This window comes from Mustela nivalis (assembly GCF_964662115.1).
Source record: "Mustela nivalis genome assembly, chromosome: 3".
NCBI classification, from domain to species: Eukaryota; Metazoa; Chordata; class Mammalia; order Carnivora; family Mustelidae; genus Mustela; species Mustela nivalis.
Window position 1 is genome coordinate 78,324,722 of NC_139022.1, and position 17,769 is coordinate 78,342,490.

Below are 17,769 nucleotides of genomic sequence, written 5' to 3' on the forward strand. Positions count from 1 at the left end.
TATCTTACTATTAGGAATTCTTGGGTTGAATTTTCATTTCTGATTTGCAGGTGGCTGAAGTGTGTGCTTGACTGATTAGGATGAACTGATTATAGTTTAAGATAAACTGATAAAGTGTAGCTAGTTTTCAATTATCCATCCTAATAGCATGGATAATTGTAATTTGCAAATGATCTCCAAGCCCTTTATTTATTTTATGGGAGATACTAATATGTAGCAAAGTTATATTGATTTGCATTTCTAAGCTTCATGTTTTCTCTTTAGAGGAGGTGATAATAAATACTGAAATGGCAAAAAAAAAAAAAAAAAAAGAAAGAAAGAAAGAAAGAAAGAAAGAGGCAGCAATAGACTATATATAAGAAAATTGAAAGGCCTGAATATCCACCAACTGGGTAATTGACCTGTGAGCAATAAAAAATTGGCTGTGATTTCATGCATTACTATTGAGCATTGTTTAGATTTAACTTTTGTTCACTACTGATTGAATTAAAGTTTGAGGCGAAATGCTCTATATCTCATTTCTTAACTCTCAACCATTCAGTCGTCTCTCATTGTGAACTCATGAGATTCAGACATGATAAAACAATAATGAGAAGTTAAAAATCAGGGTTAGAAAAGAGTATGTATTTTCAACCTGCAGTCTTCTATAAGGGAGAAAAGCAATTATAAGAGTTTCGAGAATCAATAGAAATTGATGTTTTATACCAAAGAAAACTTAAGATCTTGAGTCCTGCCTCGCCACCATCACTATACAAATAAAAAGAAATCAATAGGCCTAGAAACATAAGCTATTAAACATTGACATCCAGCAACTATTTTTGATACTTAGGCATTGTTTAATATTTTGAGTCAGAAAAATGTGTGTCATTAAATAATAATTTTTAATTTAAAAATGATTGTTTTTTCTTTAATTTCCAGATTTTTTATATACTTCATTTTGAAATAAGAATGTTAGGCATGGATTTAAAAAAAAATCTGCATGTGATTTCTTATTAGTTACCTAGGATGTTCTAAAGGTCCTTCCATTAAAAAGATAGGTAGTTCTATATTAAAAAAATTGTTAACAGACTTTGGTGAGGTTGTGTTTGACCAGTTTCCCGTCTCCTGAATAATCTCTTAGCTCCTATAGTAGGAGCTATAATTGAAGGATTTAGAAATGAGTACTGAAATGAGTATGGGAATTGTCAGAGCCAGTGAAGACAAGTTACTTATGGCACTCTGAAACTGAGCATGAGAAATTAGAACTTGAAGCTCAGTTTGGAGTTTTAAGGAAATTGTTACATTACTGAAGTAGTGAGATTTTATGGATCTCATATAGTGGTAAAATTGATTAGAATTTCCTGATACTCTCAGTAACAAAGTAACTTTTGTTGTCTTAGTGTATCAATTCCCCAGTGATAGACTTGTATGTTTCCTGTAATGAAGACATTCAAGACATACCCAGATCTTATGAAACCCACTAACAAGGTTTTGCAAGGAAGTCTTGCAAGGAAGAACACATTTTTTAAATGTTATAGCTGCCAGTGGATTATCATTATTTATGGTTGTTAACTATAAGGGGCCAGTTAGGCATAGTTCATAGCTGGCTTTCTATAATACCATTTCTCTCTATCCTTTTCAAAAAACAAATGTTAGAATTTCAGTGAATGAAAGTGATATGGGAACAACTTTGGATCAATTTTGATTCATTAAAGAGTCATTAACAAACTTATGTACTACATTATTAATAAATTACTTGACATGTTGTTATTGCTGTATACTGCTGTGTTGGGACATTGCTTGAGAACAATAGTTTCTTGATTTTCCTATAATGCATTCACTATGATGAGTAATCGTGTACAGCAAATTATTTTTCTTGGCATTCTTTGTATCATGGATATCTTCTACTCTATAAAATGTGTATGATTATTCCTTTATGTAGAGTGAATGGGAAGTAAAGAGCAGAGAGAAGCTATAACCGAGTTCATCACAGCTCTTTTTTCATGGCAGGAAATAAACTTTTCTTTGCCATTTTGCATTTCAAGTATTTCCACTAAAAAACAAAACAAAAACCCACAAAAAAACCTCAAAGCTTCCAAACTAAGAACATAGTATTTACATGAAAAAACAGAGCCAAGTGGAGCAAAGGAGAGATTTTGGCTTTAAATAGTAGTTAAAAAATCCTTACAGAGAAAATAAGAGAAATAATGAACTTATCTGGAGATGTGATTCTTTTTTTTTTTTTTTTTTTAAAGATTTTTTCTTTATTTATCTGACAGAGATCACATGTAGGCAGAGAGGCAGGCAGAGAGAGAGGAGGAAGCAGGCTCCCTGCAGAGCAGAGACCTTGATGTGGGGCTCGATCCCAGGACCCTGGGATCATGACCGGAGCCGAAGGCAGAGGCTTAACCCACTGAGCCACTCAGGTGCCCCTGGAGATGTGATTCTTTTGTTCCACTCTTGGAATACCACTTCCTATCAGTGAAGCTCTTCCTCAGTTTGGTTTCATATCACCTGTCGGGGTTTAATTATATTTTTAAAGCCAGGAATGACTTTAAAGATTATTTATAGGTCTCCCTCTTTCTTAGAGTTTTAGCAGTTGATTCATTGTAATGCTGTGAATGGTTTTATTTATCTTTGGATCTCAATACCTGGCATAAAACTTAGAAGGTAGTCTATAATTATTTGTTGAATTGGCTTAACTTAATCGGGGTTAATATTAGTTAAAAAACCATTAATAAATTCTGATAATTCTTAGAAATTTTAGCCTATAAATATCACTAGAAATTTTTTTTTAATTTATTCTTTTACCTTTTTTCTCTACCCAGATTTGCATCTGCTGGTGATGATGGAATTATAGTTGTGTGGAATGCCCAGGTGTGTATTAATTCTATGTGAATTGTGTAATAAAGACAGGACTGAGTAGATGAGTCTGCATTCATAAACACTATCTGGGTATATACCTGTATATAAGTATACTGAAACTAATTAATACTTGAAAAAGTCTACTTGGCCTGAGCCCATTTTAAATGGGGGTCAATATTTCATAATAGGGAAAGTTTTAATCTTACTGAACAAAATTTAAGTTTTCAGCAACTATGCACTGACTTTGAAAATGGATCAAGTGTTGATTTTTGTGGAAGATGGAATTTTTATTTCAAAATTGTGTGATAGCATAAATACAATATTTTTCTCATGTTTGACTTTAGTAGGAATGTAATAAAAGGCTAATTTTTTTCAAAAATATTTAAGACTTCACCAAATTTTTAAGGCTGATCTTTAGATATTCAAATTATTCTCTTTTGAAGCATTTGTCTTCTCCCTGTTATTTGAATTGTTATCTGGTCTGACTCTGTCAAATCCTCATTTTTCAGTGGCTTTGCCAGTGATTAAAGCAGTTATTTAACATTGTGTTCACCATGTTCATGAAATCCTGCAACCTTGGAAGGGTTTGCAATTTGTGTTTTATTTACATTGGATCTTTATGTGTTTACTACTTGGAAAAATCAGTGAGAGACTGATAGCTGAAGACACTGGACAGATAGGAATAGATGCTGGTGTTAGAGATGGAGTGGAGACTGACTTTATGAATGGTTGAACTACTCTGGGATGTGTACAGTATATGTATAGTGTTGTTGTTATGCTAACTTTTATTTCCTTCAACATTTTAGTTTTGGAGGTTTAGATAACAAATACTTGAGTAATGAGGCTCCTTATTTTTCCCCCAGATTAGTAACTGATATTTTTATGCTTAATTTACACAATTCTTAAAACTACATGGTATGGTTTTAAGAATATCCCTTTAAAATTTCATGTAACTGGGTATTATATGCAGACAGTGTATCGAGGAACACTACATCAAAAACTAATTTTTTTTTTGTACTGTATGGTGACTAACAAAACATAATAAAAAATAAAATAAATTTCCATGTAAAAATGTGCTAAAAACTAGTATTTTCTATTAGAAAATAATTATTTATGACCACTCTTTAGTACCTGCTTAGATTCTATTTGATTGCTTAAAGTTAAGTTGTAACGTCTAGGTAATTAAAAATAGAATTATGTATTTTGTATATGGTGATTCTTCTTAATGTTGTCATTTAAGATTATTTAAGTTATAAAAATGATATTAGCGTATTAAAATTTTTATTGGTATTTCAGACAGGAGAAAAACTTCTGGAACTTAATGGACACACTCAAAAGATAACAGCTCTTATTACATTTCCTTCCTTGGAAGCTTGTGAAGAAAAAAATCAACTGATCTTGACAGCTTCTGCTGATAGAACAGTTATTATATCCTTAAATCTGGAAGAAAATGAAATAGCTATAGTCACCCAGGGGACCAGTATATACATTATTAGTTTTTAGCTTTTGAGGGCTTGTCTGTACATTCATTTTAGCAAAAATGATTTTGCTCTAGTCTTCATAATACACATCTTAAAAGTGTTAGCCATCTGAAAAGTGTTAGACTGGAAATAGGTAAAGGCTTATTATTGATGAAAACCCCATGACTAAAGCTGTTTTTTCCAGAGTTACTATTATATTAAGTTATAGAAAATGGAGAATTTGGACTTAAAAGTACTTACTTATCTCAGTTTGCTTTCCAATTTAGAGAAACAAAGATGAGTTAGATTGGAGAATAATTCACATTTGTGTTTGTACAGTATTGTACAGCAAAAGAAGTGTAATGGCCCTAACCCATAAGAACCTTTTGAACATCTGAGCTTGGCAGAAAAGTGAATTACCATCTGCTCAGTGTTTAATATTTAGTATTTAAAAACGATTTTAAAAGAGTAAACTCCCCCCTCCCATCCTGGCCAACTTGTAGGTAAAAATTTAAGGTGTAACAAAATGGTAAAGTTTTGTAGAGAGCACTTATGTGTGCTAGGCATTGTTCTATTTAACATATATTACATATGTTTTTACATATATTCCATATACATATATAACGTGTTTAATTTTTATAATAAGTATTCTTATTCTCACTTCCAGAAAAGAAAAGAGAGGCACAGAGAGTTTGTCTTAGGTCATACAGCTATTCAAGGACAGATGGCAAGCAGTCTGACTGCAGGGTCAGAACTCTGAACCACTATATAATACTGTCTTCATAAAATATTTTCCTTAAACAAATTTAGCCTTTAATATTTATATGAGGAATTAGATTTGCAAAGGCCTTGGCCAAATACTTAATGGAAACTTCAATTTTACTTTTTTTTAATTAAAAATGGTATCAGAGATTAACTTTAAATAGTCTGTGCTTACCTGAGAATTCTGTTTAAATAGTTTGAAGCATGAGGGAAGTGAGTTTTGGAGTATGCCCAGAGGAGTAGGTGTTTCCTGGGCTTCTTCAGAACCAAGACAGAGCTTATTATGCACTTCATTTTTTTGAAAGATTTTATTTACTTATTAGTGTGAGTGAGTGAGTGAGTGCCTGCAAACCTTACCATGAGAAGGAGTGAGGGGTGGAAAGAGAGGGAGAGGCAGACTCCCCTGATGAGCAAGGAGCCTGACCAGGGGCTCAATCCCATGACCTGACTGAAGGTAGATGATTAACTGACTGAGCCATCCAGGTGCCCCATAACGCACTTTAAATGAGCTCATTAGCTCAAGTGATTTCTAGACAGATTGCTAATAGGTGAAAAAATTTCAAGGTAAGATTTACAGGAAGTAAAGTGTATTTTGTGATGACAGTGTTGCATAAGCAATATTACATAGGTTTGAGTCAGAGTAACTTTATTACTACTGTTCCACTGAGACAAATATTATTTTAGGGCCTAAACTTTTTGTTTGTTTTCAGTATCAGTATAATCTACAAAAACAGAATTTAAAATACTTTGTTTTTATTAGACCATTCCTAAGCTACTATAATCTTAGAGGCAATTATTAAGTGGTTGTTATAGTATGGAGATGAGTAGTTGAGACAGTGTCAATATGAACGTCACTTTAAAATGATGGTATAGAGACATTTTCTTCACTGATTTTCTTGTTAAAAATAATTTCAGGCTGCTTGAGCCTCCACTATTAATAAACTTTATTAATTAAATGTTGAAGATAAATTTTTAATTTTTGTCAAGTGAGTCTTAACTCTATTCATTTACGTGTGTGTGTGTGTATACCTGTATATATGTATATATATTTGTCTGCATGTTATAAATGTGTGCCCAAAGATGCTGCAAAATGTGTATGTTACCTTAGGAAATGGGGTGAAAAGTTGGAAAATTGTTATGCTCCTTAAGTCAAACTAACCTTGGATACTTAATGGAAGTCCTTTAATGGTTTTAAATATGTTTACAAGTAATACACTGTCACAGGGTTCTTTGAATTAGTAGAATAGTAGTAAGTCATGCCATGCATATTGAGGAGCTTTCAAGTGAGAATTAATGAAGTTGACAGTTTTGGGTATAAATACTTCATTCAATGTTTATTAGATTATGGTGGACAGTTTTAGAGAGTAAGTCTTAAAATTTAAACACTTGTAAAAATATTTAATGCCTGCAAATACTCAGTATTCAGACCACTCATTTTGTTGACATTTTCACATAGTTTGATAGTAAAATTTGCCTCAAACCTATTTTAGGTTGTAAGCTTGCTATGCTGAGTTGATAACTTACTATATGATTTAATTTTATTAATGGCATAAATGATAAGTATTTTATGCTTTACTTTAAGATTTTTCTACCTGAATGTGTAATATTCATAATTTAACTACTAGAAAAGTTATCTCCTAACTGAGATTTTAACCTTTTGTTTAGAAATTATTTCTTAACATAAGTTTACTTATGGGATTGTGATACCGGCAGACAGGTTCGGAAAGTATCCAGCTTCCAGTCTACTGTAAAGGTAAAATCTTGTGCATTATCTACTGGTAATAATGTTTTTGTTTTAGAAAAAATGTTTAATAAGTTATATGAAATTACTTTTGTTGGTTTTAGGAATTATTTCTTTCACACATACCTACAGTCATTTGATTGTTCAAAGACTGGATTTTTGAGAGCTTCTATATTAAATATTAGAATGTTTGAACTTAAAATTAGATACGGGAGTGAATATATAACAACATAAGGATAGTACCTAGTGTGTTTCTTGTAGGTAATTTTAGGAAGATATGTTACTTGCAGAATGACTATTCCAATAGCTAGTCTTTTTTGTTTTGTTTTGTTTTTTGTATTTTGAACTAAAAACATGGATTTATTTGTCCCTCAGTCTCTGCTTTTTATACGGTCATGAGGATGAGACAAATGAATTCCTTAGTTCCAGAGAAATGTTATGTGGCTCATAGGCTGCTACTATTAATTCCTTTCATTTTACAAACAAATATTAATTGGGGCTTATCACATGATATGAATTCTGCCCCATGTTGGAGAGGACCTTGTTACTTTGATTCCTACAGAAGTTACCTCGGATGTTCTTAGAAAATGCCACTCTTTTTCAATATTGTCAGCAAGTTTGAGGAACTGATCTTGTAAAATGTGATGTTTCCTTATTTATTTTAAGGATAATTTGTCTTTACATTGGAGCTAACAATTTTTTTTTATGTTAAAAGAATTGCTTTGTGCCAGTAATCAAGGTATTTGATTTTTTTTCTTAAAAGGCATCATCTGTGGTAGCCATCTCATGCTACTATTGCTCTTTTTATTATCAATTTAGTAGAGTTTCTGAGGAGAAGAAAGTGTCCAGAAATACTTGTATCCAATTTAACCGTGGACTGTATTTGAGCAAGTTAATAAAGTATTGATTTGATGAGAATTTCAAGGCTTTATTTGATCTGAAAAGGTGCTTTTTAAAAATTCCTTAAGAAATATCCCTGCCGTTTGATAGAGGTCGTAAGGTTTCAAATGAAAGTATATGAACTGAAGGAATAGAGAATATTCAGAAGAAAAAGTTTGGTGTATTTTGGACAAATTCCTTTGGTGAACTGTTTATAGGAACTGATCATTAAGAGGTATCTTATTCCAGTGTGGTGAAAGTACTTTTTGAAGAGGTTTTACTGTAATGTTAGCTCGATGGTTGTTTTTACTCCTGCTGCGATCGTGTTTCACATAAGACACTGTGGAAAAATAGCATTTCACTCACCTTATTTCAGGGAATCAGTTGTCCTTGAAGAGATAATTTATCAAAATCAGATTCCTAATAAATATAAGAAATACTATTATTTTTTGAGTTATTAAAATTTTTATAAGTGTTCATATTAGCAAGGGAAGGATGAAGTTGGCTTTTTTTTTTTTTTTTTTTTTTTTTTTTTTTTTGCTGTTGAGAGTATAAGTTGATGATATTCCTAGAAGGCAGTTTGATGTTATTAATGAAAATTTTAAAATGATTACATGAATTGACCCAGAGATTCTACTTATAGAGAACTCTTTAAAGGAAATTACAGAAAAAAAAAAAAAACCCTTAGAGATTTATGAACAAAAATGTCTATTGAAGATATATTTTTTAAATGGTTGATTGGCAGTATCCTAAATGTCTTACAGGAAGATACTTAAATTACAGTAGATAAATATGCTAAAAATGGTATTTCAGAGAATTCATAAGGAGTTTGGAAAATCCTAATAAGATGTTAAGTGGCAAAAGAAGTATATTATCCTTAACAAAATACTAGCAAATCAACAACATATAAAGAGGATTATACACCATGACCAATTATCTTAGTTTGATTTGAAAAATCAATAACTGTAATATACCATAGAAAGAATAAAAGACAAAAAACCACGATCATCTGAGTAGATGCAGAGAAAGCATTTTATAGACTTCAGCATCCTCTCATGGTAAAAAAAATAGTCAACAAACTAAGAATAGAGAGAACTTTGCCAGCATAATAAAGGACATTTGTGAAAACCCCAGAGCTGACACCATATTAATGGTGAAAGACTAACCGGAACTTTTTCCCCTGAGATCAGGAAGAAGACAAGGATGGCACTCTTGAGTGTTGTGGGCAATAAAAAAGAAATAAAAGGCATCCATATTGAAAAGGAAGAAATAAAACTGTATTTACAAGTGACATGATCTATATACTAGATCTTAAATTGATAACCAAAACTGTTAGAACCAATAAATGAATTTAGCAGTATACAGTAAAAATATACAAAATTAATTGTATGTCTATACACTAGTAACGAACATCCAAAAATGAAATTAAGAAAAAAAATTTAGAAAAACTAAGGAAATGAAATGAATTTACAGTAGCATCCAAAAGAATGAAATATATACAAACAAATTTAAAGAAGAAACAAGAGAGTTGCACATGAATAATTACAAAATACTTTTTGGAAGAAACTAAAGAAAATCTAAGGAACTGGAAAGTCATTCCATATTCATAAATTGAATTTATTATTGTTAAGATTATAGCAGTACCCAGAATGATCTATACATTGGACACTGTCTCCATCAAAATCCCAGCAGGCTTCCCTTCCCCCAAGAAATTGACAAACTGATCCCTAAAATTCATACAGAAGTGCACAGGACCCCAGAATAGTTAAAACAATTTTGCAAGTAAAAAGCAAAGTTAAAAGATTCAAAGTTCCCAGTGTCAAAATTTATTACAAAGCTATAGTAATTAGAACAGTGTGGTACTGGTTAAGGATGTCATACAGATCAATGGAATATAATTGAGAGTCCAGAAATAAAACCTCACATATTTGATCACTAGAGTTTTGACAAGGATGTCAAGACTTTTCAAAAAGAGCAAGAATAGTCTCTTCAACAAATAATGCCAGGTCAACTGGATGTCCACATGAAAAAAAAAAAAAATGGGATCCCTGCCTCATGCCATATAAAAATTCAAAATGGATCAGAGATCATAAAAAAACCTGAAACTGTAAAAAGTCTTAGAAGAAATATGGGAGAAAATATTTGTGATCTTGGATGACACCAAAAAAACAGTAACAAAAAAAGTGATAAATTGCATTTCATCAAAATGAAAATAAATTGCATTTCATCAAATTTGCATTTCATCAAAAGTACAAATGCATTTATACTTCGAAGAGTCCTATCAAGAATGTGAAAAGACAACCCATAGAATGGGAGAAAATATTTGCAAATCATATATCTAATAAGGAACTTGTATCCTGAATATATAAAGAACTCTTAAAACTCAACAATAAAAAGACAACCGAATTAAAAATAGGTAATGTGAAAGATTTCTCCAAACAATATATACAGATGGCCAGTAAGCATGTGAAAAGAAGCTCAACTTCATTAAGTATTAGAGAAATGCAAGTCAAAACCATTATTTTTTTGCAATACTATTTCATATACACTAGATGGCTAATACCTGAGACAGGTAATAGTAAGTGTTGATAAGGTCGGGAACCTTCATACGTTGCTGCTGGAATTGTAAAATGGTAAAGCCACCTTGAAAGTTGTTTGTTCATCAGAATGTTAAGCAGAGTTGTCATTTGGCTTAACAATCTCAGTCCTAGGTATTCCTATTTCATTGTCAAGAGATGAAAATTATGTCCACACAAAAACTTGTATGTGAATATTCATGGCAGCACTATATATAACACAAAACTAGTATAAATGTCCACCAACTAAGGATAGGTAAGTATGCTGTATCCATACAGTGGAATATTATTTGGCAAAAAAGGGAACAAAGTATATTATTAAATACTGATTCTTAAATATTAAATACTGAATTATTAAACATTATAAAATTAGGGTAGGAACTTTTGAAATATAAACTACATTATTTTCAACCCTTTTTATTCCAGCAGCTTTAAAAGCAACCCTACCCTCTGCTTAGACAAGACTACCAGAACCTTTTCTTTTTCATTTTTCTGTCACTCCTATCCTTGCACTCACTCAGAGTCAGGTGTGGGCAGAGTACAACTAAAGGTATGGACTTTAAAGTACTATTCAAGTTAAAGGACTTCTGTAGACTTGAAAAACTCATTTTCCCAAGTTAAGAACTAGGAGATACTAATTTGAGAATTACACAAAAACTAAGGTCATATTCCATTTTTATTTTTTAAGGAAGTTTATTTAAGCCTTGTATATTAATTATCTATTACTGAGTATCAAATTACCTCAAAACTTTGTTGCTTGAAACAATAAATATTACCTCACAGTATTAGTGGTCAGGAATAAATAGAAGCTGAGCTAAGTAGTGTTGGTTCCATGTGTATTATGAAGTTGCTGTCACCTGAAGGCTTGAGTGGAGTTGGAGGTTCATGTGCTTGGTGAGGTAATGCTGGCTGTTGTCCAGAGGTCTCAGTGTTTTGCACATTCATCTTTCTCCATATGGCTGCTTCTGTGTGTTCAACCTAGAGTGAGTGATCCAAGAAAGAGCTAGGAGGAAACCACCATGTCTTTTATGATGTAGTCTGGTAAGTCACACATCATCCCTTCTGCCACCTTCTATTTGTTGGAAGCTAGTCACTTAGGAAAGCCTGCATTCAAGGGTGACTTAAGCATTCAAGGGTAGCAAAGAACTTGTGGATATATTTGAAAACAACCAGTGAATGCTTGAAATTCTAAATTGATTTACATTTCACATGAATTTTGCAGTGTTTAATTGTTCTTCAGAGGCTAGATATTTGGCTCTCTGGTGGGAATGACCTATGTGTGTGGAACCAAAAATTAGATCTCCTGTGTAAGACCAGTCATCTTTCTGATACAGGTAAGAAAACAAATCAGAGTAATTATGAACCATGATTGATAGGCTTTAAAAGATAAAATGAATCTTCAAAGAGACTTTCTATGAATACAAAGGTTAATATAAGGGATTTTTCTTTTCAATTCTGAATATTTCCTGTAACTGTGTTTCTCCAATTCAGGTCCATGGTTGTGCAAAATCCAATTCTGTCCCAAATTGGAGGGAGAAGACCCCGCCTACCCTCTTTTGGCCTTCCCTTCCCTTCCATTCTTTTTTTTTTTTTTTAATTTTTATTTCTTTTTAAAATTTCTTTTCAGTGTTCCAGAATTCATTGGGTTTTTTTTTTAATTTTTTTTAATTTTTTATTTCTTTTCAGCCTAACAGTATTCATTGTTTTTGCACCACACCCACTCCTCCATGCAATCCGTGCCCTCTCTAATACCCACCACCTGGTTCCCCCAACCTCCCACCCCCCACCCCTTCAAAACCCTCAGATTGTTTTTCAGAGTCCATAGTCTCTCATGGTTCACCTCCCCTTCCAATTTCCCTCAACTCCCTTCTCCTCTCCATCTCCCCTTGTCCTCCATGTTATTTGTTATGCTTCACAAATAAGTGAAACCATATGACAATTGACTCTCTCTGCTTGACTTACTTCACTCAGCATAATCTCTTCGAGTCCCGTCCATGTTGCTACAAAAGTTGGGTATTCATCCTTTCTGATGGAGGCATAATACTCCATAGTGTATATGGACCACATCTTCCTTATCCATTCGTCCGTTGAAGGGCATCTTGGTTCTTTCCACAGTTTGGTGACCGTGGCCATTGCTGCTATAAACATTGGGGTACAGGTGGCCCTTCTTTTCACTACATCTGTATCTTTGGGGTAAATACCCAGTAGTGCAATTGCAGGGTCATAGGGAAGCTCTCTTTTTAATTTCTTAAGGAATCTCCACACTGTTTTCCAAAGTGGCTCCACCAACTTGCATTCCCACCAACAGTGTAAGAGGTTCCCCTTTCTCCACATCCTCTCCAACACATGTTGTTTCCTGTCTTGCTAATTTTGGCCATTCTAACTGGTATAAGGTGGTATCTCAATGTGGTTTTAATTTGAATCTCCATGATGGCTAGTGATGATGAACATTTTTTCATGTATCTGATAGCCATTTGTATGTCTTGATTGAAGAAGTGTCTGTTCATATCTTCTGCCCATTTTTTCATATGATTGTTTTGTGTGTGTTGAGTTTGAGGAGTTCTTTATAGATCCTGGATATCAATCTTTTGTCTGTACTGTCATTTGCAAATATCTTCTCCCATTCCGTGGGTTGCCTCTTTGTTTTGTTCACTGTTTCCTTTGCTGTGCAGAAGCTTTTGATCTTGATGAAGTCCCCAAAATTCATCTTCACTTTTGTTTCCTTTGCCTTTGGAGACATATCTTGAAAGAAGTTGCTGTGGCTGTTATCGAAGAGGTTACTGCCTATGTTCTCCTCTAGGATTCTGATGGATTCCTGTCTCACGTTGAGGTCTTTTATCCATTTTGAGTTTATCTTTGTGTACGGTGTAAGAGAATGGTTGAGTTTCATTCTTCTACATAGAGTTGTCCAGTTTTCCCAGCACCATTTATTGAAGAGACTGTCTTTTTTCCATGTATAGTTTTTCCTGTTTTGTTGAAGATTATTTGACCATAGAGTTGAGGGTCCATATCTGGGCTCTCTACTCTGTTCCACTGGTCTATGTGTCTGTTTTTATGCCAGTATCATGCTGTCTTGGTAATCACAGCTTTGTAGTAAAACTTGAAATCAGGTAACGTGATGCCTCCAGTTTTATTTTGGTTTTCAACATTTGCTTAGCTATTCGGGGTCTCTTCTGATTCCATACAAATTTTAGGATTATTTGCTCCAACTCTTTGAAAAATACCGGTGGAATTTTGATCAGAATGGCATTAAAAGTATAGATTGCTCTAGGCAGTATAGACATTTTAACAATGCTTATTCTTCCGATCCAAGAGCATGGAATGATCTTCCATCTTTTTGTGTCTTCTTCAATTTCTTTCATGAGTGTTCTGTAGTTCCTCAAGTACAGATCCTTTATCTCTTTGGTTAGGTTTATTCCCAAGTATCTTATGGTTCTTGGTGCTATAGTAAATGGAATCGATTCTCTAATTTCCCTTTCTGTATTTTCATTGTTAGTGTATAAGAAAGCCACTGATTTCTGTACATTGATTTTGTATCCTGCCACGTTGCAGAATTGCTGTATGAGTTCTAGTAGTTTGGGGGTGGAGTCTTTTGGGTTTTCCATATAAAGAATCATGTCATCTGTGAAGAGAGAGAGTTTGACTTCTTCATTGCCGATTTGGATACCTTTTATTTCTCTTTGTTGTCTGATTGCTGTTGCTAGGACTTCTAATACTATGTTGAACAAGAGTGGTGAGAGTGGGCATCCTTGTCATGTTCCTGATCTCAACAGGAAGGCTGCAAGCTTTTTCGCATTGAGAATGATATTTGCTGTGGGTCTTTCATAGATGGATTTTATGAAGTTCAGGAATGTTTCCTCTATCCCTATACTTTGAAGTGTTTTATTCAGGAACAGATGTTGGATTTTGTCAAATGCTTTTTCTGCATCAATTGAGAGGACCATGTGCTTCTTTTCTCTTCTCTTACTGATTTGTTCTATCACATTGATTGATTTGCGAATGTTGAACCATCCTTGTAGCCCAGGGATGAATCCCACCTGGTCATGGTGGATAATCTTTTTAATGTGCTGTTGGATCCTGTTTGCTAGGATCTTGTTGAGAATCTTAGCATCCATATTCATCAGTGATATTGGTCTGAAATTCTCCTTTTTGGTAGGGTCTTTGCCTGGTTTAGGGATCAGGGTAGCTGGCTTCATAGAAAGAGTCTGGAAGTTCTCCTTCTGCTTCAATTTTTTGAAACAGCTTCAGGAGAATAGGTGTTACTTCTTCTTTGAAAGTTTGGTAGAATTCCCCAGGGAATCCATCAGGTCCTGGGCTCTTTGTTTTTGGGGAGGTTTGTGATCACTGCTTTAATCTTGTTACTACAGAATTCACTGTTTATGCACCACACCCAGTGCTTCATGCAATACATGCCCTCCTTACGTGTTCACCTATTCTAACAGCATTTCTCAAAAGTGATCAAGGAAAACCTTTTCATATATGCTCTTGGGCTCTGTTCCTAAACTGAGTTTGATGAGCACATTGACAGGTGGAATTAAACCCTTTTGCCTTTTTAATAGCATTTCCTTCTTTATTTGTGAGGTTAATGGACTTTGAATAGATTCCAAAGGATAATTTCATTTTACAATTGGTTTTGCTCTAAAGTTCATACATTCTGCAAACTTACTAATGAAATTCTGTTTTCTCAGAATTTCAGTGATATTTGGTTTTAACCAAACTCAAGAAAATCATTTTTGACTTCTGATACCAAGGATCTTAAGAAATAAAACTAAAAACTCTCCAGAGTAAAAATACTTAAGTGCAAATGAGTAAATTTGAGTAATAACTTTGAAGTCATGTGATAACACTGTTAACTACGTTTCCCATGGACACTGTAGAAAGAACATTATTAAGCATATTGAAGTTTTAAAGGTAGCAGGAGCCCTGTGAATTGTATTTACAGTTCACATTTGGAACTAACTCATTTTCACAGATACTATAAAATAGCACAAAACTAATAAGATGTCTTAGCAAAACTAAATCAAATACCATTCTAGGATTTACAATTTTACCTTTCCATTGAATGTTTGATGCCTCCTAATGTTGGTGGTATCTAGATTGTATTTTTTTATTTCCTATTCTCATGAGTTATATCTCTTTATTTACATGTATATTTTCCTTTGTGTTTCTTACACTAGCCTGTGGCTACCTGTGAATTTTACTCCATGAAAATTATTATTAACTATGTTGTGAAATACTGAAGTCAGGGCTAACAAGAATGTTTTGTATGTTAGTGTAAGGAACCATCTATTATTGTAGTCTCCCTGTCTTTTGCAAGTTATTTTTGAGAACTGCTAAGTAATCACAGTATTGCCCTATTTATCAGTCTCAAGAGATAGTGGAATCCTTTGAGAAAATCTTTTAGAAATGTTTGAGTAGACCATAGGGTACCAACAGTGAGCTTTTTGTGATTTGGGTTTTCCACATTACAGGATGCCATTGAATTAGCAATGCTTTTAGATCTTTAGCTCAGGAAGCTCCTTTCATAAGCCTTGCTTGATTTTAGGCTAGTAGGGCTTCTGTGGGCAGTTACTTTGTATTTGGAAATAAGCAAAGGTAGTCCTAGTACAATGCAATGGAAAGAACCTAGAGCACACGATATCTTTTGTCTTTCAAAAGCAGTGTGTTCTGTGATTTGTGTATTAAGTTGCTATTTCTAGATTGCTGAGTTTCCAGTGTTTTCATTGTTTGATAAAAAATTTTTTTTTATTTTAGTATAATTGACATAATGTTACATTAGTTTCAGGTGAATAGCATAGTGATTCAACAATTATATGTTACACTGTTCTCACCACAAGTGTAGCTACTATCATTTGTACAGCCACTGTACAGTGTTAATATAATACCACTGACTATATTCCTTGTGCTGTACGTTTTGCTCCTGTGACATTGTTTAAACAAGCTGTTTTCTGCATCTAGAATTCTCCTCTTACACCTCTTCCTCTGCTCTCCTGTCTTCTCCACTTTTTTGGTTTGTACCACTGCTCCCCCTGTCTCTTCCTCCACTATCCCCTCATCCTCCTTGAACATGGAAAAATACAAAGTGTACTATCAAAACAACCCTACATGAAGAAAAGATTTAGGTTAGAAATACTCCCCATATCTCAAAAGTGCTAGTTTTTTGATGGGTGGTAAGTTAAAGCAAATGAGTAGAATATTTTCAAATTTGTGTATATTATAAATCACATATATATTTGTGTGTGTGTATATGTGTATATAGGTATAAATTACATATATTTCATAATGGAAAATTAACTTTAATTAAAAGGTTTTTTTACTAACTCAAAGTGGTTCTGAATCTAATATAATTCTTTAATTCTTGCTGACAAAGTAATAATTTTAATGTCTTTAATGTCTTACCCTAAGATCTTTTCATGATTCAACTATAAAAAAATACTCAAAACTCTTACTTTTACAGTAATACAAGGAATTTTGTGAATGTACTAATTGATTAGGAACATGCTATTTAAAGGCCATATTCTTAGCTGTTGATTATTGTGACTTAATTAATTTACTGCCAGGGAAACTGCTCAGGCTTTTTAAATTTACATTGAGGAAAATGCCAGCTTTACATCTTATTTGAGCTACCCATCTTGTGAGTGATACCGGTGATTATCTTAAGGGATCCCTGGTAAAAATGTTGACCACAATGGTAAAAATATTCAAAGAGCATATTCTGCCCTTAGTAATACTATCAGTGTCTTCTGTAGGTCTGACATACGTTTTGAAGGATCATTTTCCATGTGTAGGTAAGCACGGACGTGTGGTGTAGCAGACTGTGTAAGCTCTATTGTTTCCATCCCCTTTCTGGGAAGTGACTGACATGAATCTTAGAATGTTTTCATTTTTTATGTCATTCTTGAAGAAAATAATTGGACCTTTGTTTTATATATTTTTTAAGGGATCAGTGCTTTGATTGAAATACCTAAGAATTGTGTTGTGGCAGCAGTTGGGAAAGAACTGAGTGAGTAGGACTCTTTATGTAATTTTTTAAAAAAATTAAAACTAAACTTGTATACCTATTTTGGAAAGACAAGTATTTAATTTAGGGGACATCTCCCCCTGCCCCAGTGTTGGCCTGGTTTCATTGTTGAAGTGATGTGGAGAAGGAGACATTTCCAAGACGTTAGGTCAGTTTTTGTTCTGTGCTTGATCTAACCTTGTCAAGTAGGGGCGGGGTAACCCTATGTCTGATGCCACAGAAGGCTACTTACATTCCATAGTCCTCTCTGTAGTTGATCTACAGCCATATATTTAGCAAACATTTTAACTACATAAAACAGCTATCCCATGCTTGAGTTGGATGGTTGGAGGATGTTCTTTGTGGGAATTTACTGAAGCAGCCACTATCACATTTTTGCCTCAGGAAGCCAGTGGGGCCCATTTTCTTAGGAGGAATTATACCATTTCCTTCAGAGTAGTAGGGGACCTTCAGAGCAGAGGGAGGGAGATTGGCAAGAGGAATTCT

General features: G+C 33.6%; 1 protein-coding gene across 1 annotated transcript in view; it reads left to right on the plus strand.

Annotated features, from left to right (window-relative positions):
• The window catches only part of WDR41 (WD repeat domain 41), a 44,209-nt gene that overhangs the window by 11,541 nt on the left and 14,899 nt on the right, over window positions 1-17,769 (plus strand). The window contains exons 3-7 of the mRNA XM_082724803.1: window positions 2,808-2,856; window positions 4,141-4,272; window positions 6,757-6,819; window positions 11,485-11,596; window positions 17,203-17,265. Coding sequence (XP_082580929.1) covers window positions 2,808-2,856; window positions 4,141-4,272; window positions 6,757-6,819; window positions 11,485-11,596; window positions 17,203-17,265 — 419 coding nt within the window. The remainder of the gene's footprint in view (window positions 1-2,807; window positions 2,857-4,140; window positions 4,273-6,756; window positions 6,820-11,484; window positions 11,597-17,202; window positions 17,266-17,769) is intronic.